This window comes from Cebidichthys violaceus, unplaced genomic scaffold (assembly GCF_023349555.1).
Source record: "Cebidichthys violaceus isolate CVI_PGR_0920_01 unplaced genomic scaffold, fCebVio1.0.p SCAF_17, whole genome shotgun sequence".
Classification (NCBI taxonomy): Eukaryota; Metazoa; Chordata; class Actinopteri; order Perciformes; family Stichaeidae; genus Cebidichthys; species Cebidichthys violaceus.
Window position 1 is genome coordinate 3,930,863 of NW_027176340.1, and position 13,396 is coordinate 3,944,258.

At 44.8% G+C, this 13,396-nt stretch overlaps 1 protein-coding gene across 4 annotated transcripts; it reads left to right on the plus strand.

Moving 5' to 3' along the window:
- The first annotated feature begins 613 nt into the window (after nt 1-613).
- On the plus strand, nt 614-12,682 carry rbm6 (RNA binding motif protein 6). 4 transcript variants are annotated; one of them, XM_068712190.1, is made up of 23 exons: nt 614-736; nt 1,561-1,634; nt 1,831-3,385; nt 3,508-3,597; nt 3,701-3,770; nt 4,691-4,764; nt 8,082-8,156; nt 8,263-8,554; nt 8,675-8,832; nt 8,948-9,048; nt 9,143-9,212; nt 9,302-9,383; nt 9,471-9,529; nt 9,619-9,739; nt 9,939-10,036; nt 10,301-10,678; nt 10,769-10,918; nt 11,041-11,106; nt 11,295-11,522; nt 11,610-11,690; nt 11,777-11,874; nt 11,988-12,039; nt 12,124-12,682. In XM_068712190.1, the coding sequence occupies exons 2-23, from the start codon at nt 1,582-1,584 to the stop codon at nt 12,217-12,219; spliced, it is 4,047 nt and encodes a 1,348-aa protein (XP_068568291.1). In that variant the 5' UTR covers nt 614-736; nt 1,561-1,581; the 3' UTR covers nt 12,220-12,682. The 4 variants fall into 4 exon arrangements, with proteins under 4 accessions (XP_068568291.1, XP_068568293.1, XP_068568292.1 ...); XM_068712192.1 differs by having other exon boundaries at nt 11,610-11,684; XM_068712191.1 differs by having other exon boundaries at nt 9,305-9,383.
- The last annotated feature ends 714 nt before the right edge of the window (nt 12,683-13,396 follow it).

The window sequence follows — 13,396 nt, forward strand, 5'->3', positions numbered from 1 at the left end:
CCACCATTTCACTTTCATCCAACTTTTTTATTGCGAAAAATGCAGTCAGTACTTAATAAAAAAGAAAAAAAATTCAGAATTGATATTGGTCAATACCGATTGTTCATCAAAAGAAGATTAACAGAATTTTTAGAGGGTAAAACCAAGATTTTGCGTAGTTATTTTCAATTAACACACAATTAATAATGCATTTAGCATATGTACAGATGTGCATATTTTCCACTTAAGACTTAAAAGCCATATCAAAAGTAGATCTTTGTTATGGCTTTTAGGGACTGATATAGTCCATAATATTTTTTAACAAATTAAGCAAACTACCCAGTGGCCAATTAGATAGCAGAGGAACTGTTTGTTCAACTAAAATGGATCTGGACATCAATTTTACAGGTTTGTGGTGTATCAAGAAAGAAGAGCTCTTGCACTGATTTTGTCACGATGATTTGTTTATTTAAAGACGACATATATGTCTGTATATATGGATATACTACTTTTTTGGGGGGAGGTTATGTTATCAAGGTCAATAAACAACCGCTGGGTGGCAGCAATGTGCCTGTAGTATGTTGGGGCTACACCGAAGAAGAATGAGATTCGTCTCCGCTGTAGCAACAGAAGAAGAAGAAGAAGAAGAAGAAGAAGACCGACGTTCGTTTCCATTTGTCGTCAGTTCGCTGAAGCAATCGACGACCTGAACAACAATCCTGTGCAATATCGACCTTGAGCTCGAAGAACAAGCAAGGTAGGCGTTAAAGAAACAACATCTACTGGATAATATTGAAATATACAACCGGTGGAAGATCCAAAGATGCAAAGAAACCGGCTTCTAAACGTCAATTTTTAGCCAAGTTAGCTCCAACCGCTGCACCCTGTGAATGATCTCCTGCGATGGGCTAACGTTTGTTATAATGCTCTTTTTCCTCGCTAGTGTAATCATCATAACGTTGTTATTACGATGCGACAGTTCCACTGAATGAGTTTGTTTAGTGAAGTGCAGCCACTTTCAACACCAACGACGTGTATTCCTGTTGTGGCGTAGATTGAAAGGCCTTGTGATAGATTAGTAGCGGGCCAACGCTAGCAATCACACCAGCCACTGTAACCAGCCTAGCTGTGACGTATGCTGCCATCTTTTTAAGTGTCGTCACTGAAGCACCGAAATAACACATTACACCATCGCTTCTTCGTGTAACCTTATGTTTACATCATGTTAGTTATGATTGTGTCATCCTGTGATTTTACGTCGGTGTATTCTGTACACATGCGCACGTCTGTCCGTCCTGGTAGAGGATCCCTCATCCCTCTTTTTTACCGAGGGTGTCATGTGGTGTACCGATTGTTAAAGCCCCTTGAGGCAGATAAGCGATTTATAATATTGGGCTTCATAAATAAAAAAAAATGTAGTGCGGTAATATATTTCGAATCGCTTCTTATACCTAATTTTGGGTGCATTCAACGTGCATTTCTTTTCGGTGTTCTACTGATGGATATATCTGCCACTGCGAAGTCAAACGTGGTGCAGTCATCTACCAGGAAATAATGCAAAACCTTTCACTTTGCCTCCAGATAAGATACTGACTTACAAACATGTGGGATGGACCAGGGCCAGGGCAAGGACCACGGGGAGGACCGCCCTTTCGGTAAACAAGCATCATTCATGATTTAAAAACTCATTTTATAAATATGAAAGAGATTTTGAGTATCTGTGCACGTATTTAGCATATGAAATGTTTGCAGTTCTGCATAATATGGCTCCTGATGTTCCTTGCTTATTTGCATTTCAAAACAAATCAGTTGCCTAATATGTTGATACATATACATATATATATATTCCAGTGGTGATCATCGTGGAGAGAGATTCGGCGGCAGAGATCGTCCCATGCCTGATTATAGAGGTCGAGATGGGATGAACATGGGTCCCATGGGTCACATGGGCCCGAGACCTCAAGATATGCCACCTATGGACATGAGAAGGATGGATGGGCCGCCCATGAGGGGCCGCGATATGGACCAACGTGAGATGAGAGACAGAGAGCAAAACAGAGATTTTTGCCGAGCTGGAGAAGAGCCGGACTTCAGTCTAAGAAGGCACTACGAAATTTCCATCAGAGACAAACTGATGAATTCTTCTGGTTTCCCGGGGCCGGGCAGGAACTCGGTAGACATGGGAGGGAGGGGTATGCCACCGCGGGAGCCAAACAACAGATTTATGGACATGAGAGACAGAGAGTCGTTTAATTATGACGCGCCACCGTTCAACAATCCCAATATCGATGGAAGAAGAGGGTTTCCTGTGGACCGAATGGAGCGAAATGATGGATTTAGGGACATGCGTGACAGGCCCCCAGTGGGCATTGACGACTGCGATGGCTATAATATGGACTTACCGCCACGCGAGAGGAGAGCGATGGACACCGACCGAAGAGGAGGGCCACCTTTCAATCCGAGAGGCGGATTTGATTCTGACGTGGATTTCAGAAATCGTCCGTCAGCTGAATTTCGAGGGAGGGATCGATCTCCCTTACGATTTGGAAACAGCGACGTCCCGCAGGTGGACAGGGCGAGATCGAACATGCCCACGGATGTCGCTGGCCCTCAAAGATCAGACTTCATGGGCGCAGAGAACATACCCAGAGAGAGAGAATATACCGATTCAAGTGGCAGCCCCCTCATGGATTATCGAAGCGGTGAGGAGATGACTCTGGCGGAAGAATGGAAGAACCGTCGGAAGGACAAGACTCCTCTCCTAGAAGTCGGTAAAGGTTTGGGAGATGTCCCGAAACCTAGCTTCCCTGTAGGTTTCGGCCGAGACGTGAACGTTAGAGATCCGCCACCGTTTCAGCAAAGGGATAGGCCGCCTGTCAAGTTCCCGGGGAAGGAGGTCGGCTTTCCTCACAGCGACCACTTTCCCGCCATGAATCTACCGTCGATCGCCAGCAAAGCCCCGCAAGACCACCCACGCCAGGAAATAAGTCTCCTCTCTGGGCCTCTCGGGAGAGAAAATGAGAGCGGACCTTGGCTCGGAGAAAGGAACCCGAAGCACAGGCCGAATAAGTCAAATTGTGACGAAAGGCTCCTTTACCACCAAGAGAAGAATCAGCCCTCGCATGTGATCCAGAAGCCCAATGATTGTTTCGAAGGGCTGAAGGATATCCCACATAATCAAGGACCTGCCAGAGGGAAGATGGGGACAGAAGGTGATTTCCAAAGCAGCAGCAGCAGCAGCAGCAGCACTGTGCAGGCGAGAGATCAAGACTACAGGGACATCGATTACAGAACCGGGTCCGGGAGGGCTTTCGATTACAAGCACCAGGCACTTCAAGCACCAGAGAAACTCATCAGAGAGTCTAAACCAATCCCACCTTCGAAGTTTAGTGAGTCTGGTTCTCAGGTAAGTGTATTTATATGTTTGTGTTTAGTATTTGTTTCTAAACTGTATTTTGTATTTATTATAATAGATTTGCTGTTTAATTTTAAAAAAAAATCTATTTTAATCAACGTTTCTGCGAAAAGGATCAAGATTACAGGAATGCATCCGTGGAGGACAAAGTTTCCAATACGATATCCATAATTGGTATTCCAAAGACTGCCACAATGGAGCAGGTAATAATCCAAAGAGAAAAGCCACTTCATGTGTTCACCGTCATGGCTGCCCGGCTGTGTCTGTATTAGTCCAGCTCACCCGTTCTGACGCGTTCTTTGGCAGATTCTCGGCGCCTTCGCGGTCCGTGACGGTGTGCCGATGCAGGGGATGAAAATCAAAAACGTCATGCCAGGTAAGAACTCCGTGTCTCTGTGGAGCCGTTTGGGGCAGTCGATCGCTAACGTGTCCCACGACATTTCGCTTTTACGATCATTCGAAACTTCGCATTCTTTCTTTTCACGTTGTTGGTTGCTTTTTGTTGTTGGTGGTCTGTGTGAACTCGCTCAGTAAAGAAGGAAAGGGGAGGGAGGGGAGGGGAGGGGAGGGGGGGGTGTTATGCCATCCTTTTTCATATCTGAGGATTTCTGGTCATTGTGTCAAATAGAGGATTTACCAAGGATTCAATACAAGGAGCTTTGGAGAGGTGTCAGTTATAAAAAGATCTGTGACAAGTGACTCAGCGTGACACTTAAAAGTACTGAAAAATAATGTCCCCAAACTTGAAGCGGAGACCGTCTCGATAGCGCTTTGTTCATCCTGCTGATCTAAACATCTGCTCTAGAGTGCTTTCCACAGTGGATCATCACGGTCATAGACGAATGATGTGAAGATTATTATTATTATGTCTCGAATGCCGTTAATTTTGCATAATGTATCAAAAATGGTCATCGCAGAAAGATATTCCGTGCCTTTTTTTTTTTTTTTTTTTTTAATTCAATTTAAACAAGACTGGTAAAGTTTGTGTCTCCATGGTGAACACCACGCAGTCGTTCATCGCCACTGGTTTTGGGAATATCTGCTTTGATAAAGCCGAGCCTTAAAGTCCGATATGACGTCAGAAGACCAAGTAGAACAAAAAGCGTAAAAACAAAATGTGTGTTTGTTTGTTTTGTTTTTTTCCTGAAAAAGGTATGTATGTAAGTCAAGGTGAATAATTCGCTCACGCTGATCTCGATGTATTCACGAACTGCTGTCTTTCTTGTTTCAGTGGGTGACTGTCATTGCTGGCATTGACTAACAAAAACCCATCTGTATTTCAAATGCTGTCCCCAGGTTACAGCTACGATACGGCCTATGTGGAGTTTTTAAACCTCGAGGATGCAGTCCACTTCATGGAGTCCAACAAGGTGGCCCATCCTCGTCACTCTACGAAGGCCGTCTCTCCCATCAGGATTATGAGGGGTTGAGAGGGCATTTAGTAGATTGGGGGGAGGGGGAGGGGGGAGGGAGAGAAGCGGGGCAGGGGTTGCTTGTACTAGCTAGTGAGCTTACTTTGGTTAAGGAGATGAAAATGTCGTCATTTTTTTTTAGATGCATTAAACCTCAACAGTTGGTCCTAGTTTTACATAAATACAATGTTAAGTAGTTATCCACAATGCCATGGTAGTACTTCAGGTTACTTGTTAACGCTTACAATATAAAAATATATATATTTCATAAGTTTCAACTGTGTATGTGCACAGATATATACATCCCTGGCATTGTTTACTCGCCCTTGTAGTCCTCATTTTTCAAATTTATTTCTAAATTGCTTAATTTTGGAATGGATTTAACATTCCAAAAATAAGATACAGATATTTTTTTTTTTTTTGGGGGGGGGGGGGGGGGGGGGGGGGGGACTTAAATGATGACATTGAAGGTACTATGTGAAGCCACCATGGCCTCTGTTGTGATTTTAGCCTTTTGTAACGACGAGGATCAAAGGAAATTACCACTTGCGGCTCTTTCAAGTCTTTGTGTCTTTAGAAAATATTGGTTTTCCTCTTTGCTTTGTGCGACCCTCGAAAGAAGCTTCTGTTGTCAAGGAAGCAACTGCAGATTTGGACACCTTTCTTACCAGTGCCTTTGGGAGGGGGGGGGGGGGGGGGGTGTTCATTTCATCTTTTACCCGCGATGTAAGCGGTAGAGCGAGAGCGACGCGTTCCAAAAGCACTCGACCAGAGGAACGTACGTGCGATTTTTTTTTTTTTTTGATTGCCCGCCACACGCCGGTGGAAGAGGAAGTTTGTCGCCCGGCAGAGCTTTAGCCAGGCGCAGCTTCTGCGGGACTAACCTGTGCTGTGAGTCGGACGTTTGCTGCGATGGCTCGGGCTCCACGTTACCAGACTGGCCTCATTCAAATGAATGCGACGGCTGCATTCTGTCACACAGAGGGCGACCTTTGGCCTTATTAGTGAGAACCCGGCAGCTACAGTTTAACTGTAAACGCACAAAACACATTTTGTTTTCTTATTCGCAAAAGAGAGAATTAGCCTTTTTTTTTTTATTAAAATTTGAGGGCAGGTAAAGCATTCTAGCGATCACAACCTCGCTGTAGTTTTCTCAGCCATGTATGGGTCTACATTTGCGTTTTTTTATTTTGATTTTATTTGGATATGCCGGTGTTTGTGGATGACGGCCGGTCTATTGGTGCAGACTGAAATATGTCAACAACTATAGGATGCATTGCGGTGACATTTTGCACAGATGATTGTGGGCCCCGGACGATGAGGCCCGCCGATTTTGGTGATTCCCTGGACTTTTCCTCTGGCGCCATTATGAGGTTCACATTTTTGGTGTTTAGTGAAAATGGCTCAACGGCTATCGGACACGTTCTCGTTAAATTTGGTGCGGATATTCATGTCCAGAGTACAGATCCTAACAGTTGCGGTTACCTTCTTGACGTATCCAGTGAAGCAGCTCTTCACCCACTCGATGGATTGGCACGAATTTTGATTCATGGTTCCAAGAGGATGAAATGACTCCTGACTTCTCCTCTAGCACCAGCTTGAGGTTGAATTTGTGGTGAAACTGTTTGATGGATAATCACGCTTTCTGATGGAGACATTTGTGGTCTTTGTGCACTTTGGTGATCCCCTCTCTTTCAATTAGGACCATCAAGTCAGCATTGTTGTTGTTTTTCTAATACTTTTGTTGATCTATTTGACAGTTTTGGGTTTCTTCACAAAGCCGCTGGTGTGCCTGCAGACTCTGGTGGTCTTTACGTATCTTCTTTCAGCAGTTCACTTCTTTCCAGTCGACGTTCCTTAATGTCCTCTCGATGGTCTTCTCTTGAACTCATCGTCTTTTGAACTTCGGGCACCAGGACTTTCTTTCAACTGCTCTGAGCAGTTTTGTGAATTCATCTCACGTCTTGACACGGCGAACACAGTCTTCATCACTGGACAGAAATGATGTGCATTTGATTGTGTGTGTGTGTGTGTGTGTGTGTGTGTGTGTGTGTGTGTGTGTGTGTGTGTGTGTGTGTGTGTGTGTGTGTGTGTGTGTGTGTGTGTGTGTGTGTGTGTGTGTGTGTGTGTGTGTGTGTGTGTGTGGATCTATGGAGAGATCTATGGGGTTAGTTGGGATCAGGGTTGATTGTTGCTGTGATGTGGAGCAGTTTGTCGTTTTGGCTTTGCTATTTCTAATGTTGGTGCATTTTGTTGCTTTTGGCCAATGCGTTTGATGACGAAGGATAAAAAAAAAAATCTAGATGATGCAGATAGTTGCAAGGTCATTAATCTTGATATCAAAGATTCAAATCACCGCTCCGAAGCTATCATGAATGGTACAGAATGTGTTTGCTTTGTGCTCTATGGTGCGACTTAATGTATTTAATGGTTAATCTGTTTTGTGCAAATTCTCCGGAATTCTCCACCGACAGCTTTTTGACGCACAAACCCACGTTTAGAATTCTGGATGTTTAGCGCAGTGCTGCAGATTTTGCCAGGAACCCTTTTGAAACTGCTAGTTTCTCATAGTAATGCAGTCTAGTCATGGATGCTGGTTATTTACGATGGCTTAGTCTGGTTAGTACACTCCACCTACCGAGAGTCTGGTTCTCGTTTTGCTCTATGTAGTTCAGTTGTTCTCTTTTTTTTTTCTTTTTTTTTGGATTGTGCTGTGGACAAACTATCGGCACCTATTGTGCAAATCAATTGCTGCTTTTAGTTGTTTTGAAGACAAACACTCTCTGGTTCCTGCATTTTAAGTTTGATGGATTTGCTGCTTTTTGTTTGTTTTCTGGTGTAGTAAACTGCATATCTTTGTGTTTTTGGTCAGATAAAACCAGCAATTTGAAGACGTTAGCCTGGGCTTTAGAGAATCGTCTGACCTGGGCAGTCTGACCTTTTTTCTCTTTTTTTTTTTTTTTTTTCTGGACCAAATGATCACTTGTTTAATTGTTACAATAATCTGCAGATTAGTCGATTATTGCAAATAATTTAGCCGCAGCCCTAATTCCGTTTTAAACTATTTAGCGTAGCGTCGGGGCGAACTGCCCGTGTGACACGTGATCCTCAGTCTGGGCTTTGCTCACTATCGTAAGTCTTCGCCCGTTTCATCCTCAGCAGTGAAAGAGGAGGGCTTAACCTGCCACAGTGCATGTTGGGTGTCATTGGTATTATTTACATATAAGTCACAGATGTCGCACGATGCCGATCGATCATTTCTCTTCTTCTTTCAGGGATCCCTAAAGGTTGGCAGTAGAACCGCATCCATGAAGTACATACAGCCAGAGGAGCGTGAAAGAAGTGTTCATGTGAGTGTAGCCGCTACAACCAAATGTACAGCATCACTTCACCGTATTGTTTACCGTACAACAGTTCAATTGACAGTGTCCCTACCGTCCTGTGTCTGTCAATTAGGAATCAGATCACAAAGTACCTCAACTCCAGGTGCCCCAGTTGCCCAGACCAGATGAGCCTTTAGAAAAGTTGAAGACCAACCTGGATGGGTCCAAACCAAAAGGCCCCCCGGAGCCGTTGCCCCATGGCCAGTGGCAGCGTAGCTCCGACCTGACCCCCGAGGCCTGGCAGCAGCAGGTGGACCAACAGCTCCAACAGCAGGAAACGGACCAACAGGCGGATTCATGGGGCAACCGCAACCTTCCTCATCACGCTTCACACCAATCTGACTCCGTCTTTAAAGACAGCAAAAGTATGTCGACTTGAGCTCCTGGGTCTTCTCTGAAGCTTGTCGCCATGAAACATCAACTTTCACATATTTATGTGCTATTGTAATTCATAACCAACGCTTTTCCCTTGTGTCCCTGTACAGCCATGATAATAAAAAACGTGAAGCCCACCACCACAGTAGAGACAATCCTGAAGGCCTTGGATCCCTTTGCGTATCTGGATGAAAGAAATGTTCGCTTAGTGAAGGCCAAGCCACCAGGAGCCAAGTGTTTCTGCTTTGTTGACATGGACTCCCATGAGGTATCTTTAAGATCTGAATGCACGCAGTTTCCCTCAAAAGTCTGTGATATCCAGGTTCCCTGTGATTTTTATTTTTTTTTTCCCCCAGCACTTACAATTGTGTCTTCTTCTGTAGCAAGTGACGCGTCTGGTTGAGCTCCTCACTAAACCCAGACCCCTTTATGTTGATGGAGTCAGAGTTTATGCGGAGGTGGCAAAACCTTTGAAGAACCAAAAGTAAGTCAAGCATTTTGTCAGGGGTCGTTGATCCGCTTTGCTCAGTAGAGGAATCCCATCTCATTTGTTCCTGATGATTGTCCGTCTGTTTCAGTTTCAGAAGAGACTTTGAGAAAACAAACAGTTCCATCCTCGGGTATCCACCTGAGACCAGCATGATGGGGGTAAGTTGCGGTCTTGATTGTGTTGTTTTACAAAGTTAGAAAAAGAAGAGGATGACCTTTGTTGTTTTTTTCTTTTTCTGGCCCATCAGCAGCAGCAGTACCCACAACCTCCTCCACAGCACTTGCAACCTCTGCAGCCACCTGCTGGTGCCCCCCCCGCCGGAATGCAAGGTTGGGACTCGGGCACATATCGTGGTCTATCTCGGTCCCTCGGTTTTATTGTTTGTTCTTACTAAACCTGAAGATATTTGTCACCAGGTGATTTCACGTCTGGCAGCACTCATCCTGCTCTGTCATCAGACCCCAGCATTGGACAGGTAGGCTGCGAAGCGAAAAGCAAAAACCCGTGATCTTGGATAGAGATCTTGTCTCAAACCTCCAAAATCTCCTTTGTAACGCCTCGTAGGGAGTTGGCTATGGTGAGACTCCAGCTGTGGATCCGTCTTACCAGCCCGGTGGACCCCATGTGCCCGCAGAATCAGCTGGGATGACCGTCGCCGCGGATGGATCGCAGCCCTACGTCTATGGTAAGAACCCCATCAAGCGTTTGAATCCAGAAAAGGTAACATTGTAGTAAACAACTCTTAAGAACTCCAGACAAAAAAGGTCCTAAATGTAAAAGACGGGGAGCTTAATGTCGAGGCGCCTTTCTCTCAAGGACTTCTCCTTTGATCCATTAATGCACGTAACGTCCACGTCGTATCTATTTTGTCCCGATTCCTCCAGGCTCTGAGATTCCAGACATGACCAACTACTTGTACGATTCCACGTCGGGCTTCTACTACGATCCTGAGACGACACTGTACTACGACCCTACCTCTAGGGTGAGCATACAACAGTGATCCAGTGCTTTCTCCGGGCCAATGAGCGGCCAGAAGAATAGCAAGGGAGAAACTATGTTATTATAGAGTATGTGTGTTGAATGATTTCTTAATAAAAGGACCCAGGCTGCAGTTTAAGCTTCTTATGTACTGTTTAGTCAGCCTGTAGCCACAATAAATGTCTTCAATCATTATTTTTGGTTGTCTTTTAAGTTCTCGTTTTTCCTTTTTTTTTTTTTTTTCTTCTTCTCATTTGTTCGCGTATAGTATTTCTACAATGCTCAATCCCAAGAGTACATGTACTGGGATGCTGCGTCAAAGACTTACATCCCAGTTCCAGGAGGCAATCCCACGCCGACCCAACCCATGATCATGACCGCTGAAGATCAGGCCATTCTTTCCAACCCAGCAGCAGATGCTCCTCTGGAAATGAAGAAAGCGTCGGAGTCTCCGGACGCCGCAGAAGCTCCGGCACTGGTTCCCATTACCGATGGCGGCTCTGCTCCGGAGCCTGTCCCGGCTTCCTCCTCCTCCTCCTCCTCCTCCTCCTCCTCATCGGCAGCTCCCGAAAGGAAAGACGACGACGACTCCAAAAATAGCAAAGAGAAGGACAACGACAAGCCAAGAAGTCTTGCTGCGGTCAAGGTAGCGCTTTGGTTACAATGCCGGCGCACGCGGTGTGAAACGCAGTCGTGTAAACGGGAGAGTTTAGACATTTGTCTCTTGTTTGTGCAGATCATGAAAGATATGGAGCGCTGGGCAAAGATCCAGAATCGTCAAAAGGACAGCGTTCGCTCCGCGTCGCCGTTGCTGAAGAGCGGGATGGACGATGACAGGAGGCAATCCAAGACCGCCGACGCTGGTTTCGCTATCTTCGAGAGGAAGGTTAGAGACTCGTCTCCAACGTCCACATTTATTATTTTTTTTTTACAATGAATGCAGATAGAAGTATTTATTTATTATATCTTGTAAATATTCTTGTCTCGGTTCTCTTCTTACATCCTTAGATATCGGGTGCAGATGATCTTTTTAAGAAGCCCCTCGCTCCTCTTAAGAAAGATGAAAAGTCAAAGGTAAGAGCCCTCATGTTCAGCTCATGGTGTACCTCATACCTGACTCACTTTTGTTTGCTTCCTTCATAGCACCATTGGAAAAAAAAAATGTAAATGTGGCCAGTGTTTTTTTTTAATTATTATAATTCATATCATTTATTTACGGATACATTGTGACTTTGCAACATTTGTTTGGTTTGCTTCCGCAGCGTCCAATGGGCTCCCTGGGTCTGCTGGCATCGGACTATGCAGCTGGAAGCGATGAAGAGGTGGAAGAAGATAAGGAGGACGGAGTTAAAAGCAGTCAGGGGGGCCAGTCTGAAGACTCGGACACCAAGCTGACGGACTGGAAGAAGATGGCCTGCCTGCTGTGTAGGAGACAGTTCCCCAACAAGGACGCTCTGCTCCGCCACCAGCAGCTCTCCGACCTGCACAAAGTACGAACCATTAACCTCTCTATGAACATTAGGTGACAGTGACTCTATGAATATAGCCTCTAATGCTCTGATGTATTCCCCCAACAGCAAAATATGGAGATCCACCTTAAGATCAAGAGGTCAAAGAAGGAGCTAGAGGCGCTGGAGAACCAGGAAAAAGAAGTACGGGTAAATAAATATGACGGAGAACATGCGCTTAGGAGAGCTTTAGGTTAGTCGGTTTGATCGTTTAAGGTGGTATGTGTCGTTCACAGCTAAATTCCAGAGAGCCTTCCAGGTCACCGGAGCCGAAAAGAAGAAAACACCAACAACAACAGCCGCAGCATCACAACAGCTGGGCGGGAAGCTCCAGGTGTGTGTGTGTGTGTGTGTGTGTGTGTCTTTAACTGACTTCATCAAATGGATATCAAAGCATTTAAGATTCTAGAACGTTTTGGGCCTTGACTGTTTGTTCTCTTTGCTCAGGGAGATGAATAAAGTCAGTGATAGACCTGGTTTAGGAGCTGAACCTGTACCGGTAGGTGTGAAGCTTTGATTGCAGCTCATGTGGCGTTTCTTTTTATTTATTTTTTTAAACCTTTCGTTGCACTTTTCTCTGCAGCAGAAGAAGAAGAAGGAGCCTGTCGTTTGGGACCACACCACCTACAAACAAGCAGTACGCAAGGCCATGTTTGCACGGTTCAAGGAACTCGAGTGATCTCATCTGAACACATCCTCACTTTGATAATATGTGAATTGTTAATATGACACGCTTGCCCACCTTAGCATGAGGAAAAAATGCCATGTTTGACTGTCTTTACTGTTTGTCTTCCTCGGCCATTATTACACTGTAGAACCAGTTTTCTACACACACACAAAAAAAAAAAAGTCGACATCCTCAACAATGGATTTGGTGCAGAGGGTGTTTGTTCCCGGTGTTGATTTGAGTATGTTTGCCCATGTTTTATGTGTGGCCTGTATGTCGCATCATGAAAGGTGTCCAGGTAGTCGTTTTTTTTTTTTTGTTTTTTTTTTTAAATGATACTGTCATTCTGGCTTCATTTACATTTTTGTTTTAAAAACTGAACAATTTTTACATTTTCATTTTCACGTGTCTGTATTACAATGTTGTATGTACACATTTTTAAGTAAAAAAAAAAAAATATTATGGACTAACTTTTCTTCTTCTGAAGTGTTTATTTTACTTGAATGAGGTCAGTGGGGAACAATACAGGTCAGGAGCTACAGTATAGGTCTCTTTTAGATAGATCGTGTGTGTGTGTGTGTGTGTGTGTGTGTGTGTGTGTGTGTGTGTGTGTGTGTGTTCACCTCACGTCCACTAAGTGGCAGCAAGAGACCGCGTTCTCTTTCGTGCTGAGAGAACAACACATGATGAACTTCAAGGGGAATGTCTCTGCAGTTAGGAGTTTTGTCTCGAGGATTCAGGTCTTGCCAACTTGTCTTTGTGCATTTGCGGCTACAATTTCAGTTCTTCGTATTATCCGCTCTGATGTTCCCCAGTTGGCCACTGCAGGAGTTTGAACATGAAGCCTTTCCGCTGACCTTTTACTGATACGAAGGAAGCAGCCCTCGCCCTCACCACGGCTGTGGTTCAGTGAGTGTAGAGGATTGCGTGGGTTTGGTGTGCTGACATAACCAGCTCCTTCTGAGAGCAGTAACAAGAACACAGGGGAGCCTGAGGAGCTGCAGTCAATGACAAACAGCAGAAACACTCGACACAGCCAACCCTTTTTCATCAGTGCAAAGAGCAATTATGCCTCCTATTGTGTGTGTTTTTTACTATTGGACAACAACCGAATGAGAACATTTGGGCTCGTTCTGTTCATCAACAGGTAGACGGCCTGGTCTTTAACCAGCAGTGGATAAAATGGCAA

What these genes read in the sequence shown, in the direction of transcription:
- rbm6 (XM_068712190.1), top strand. Translation starts at nt 1,582, where the DNA reads ATGTGGGATGGACCAGGGCCAGGGCAAGGACCACGGGGAGGACCGCCC. An exon ending in TTAGTGAGTCTGGTTCTCAG is followed by an intron (nt 3,386 to 3,507) that starts GTAAGTGTATTT and finishes TTCTGCGAAAAG; the next exon opens with GATCAAGATTACAGGAATGC. An exon ending in ACTTCATGGAGTCCAACAAG is followed by an intron (nt 4,765 to 8,081) that starts GTGGCCCATCCT and finishes TTCTTCTTTCAG; the next exon opens with GGATCCCTAAAGGTTGGCAG.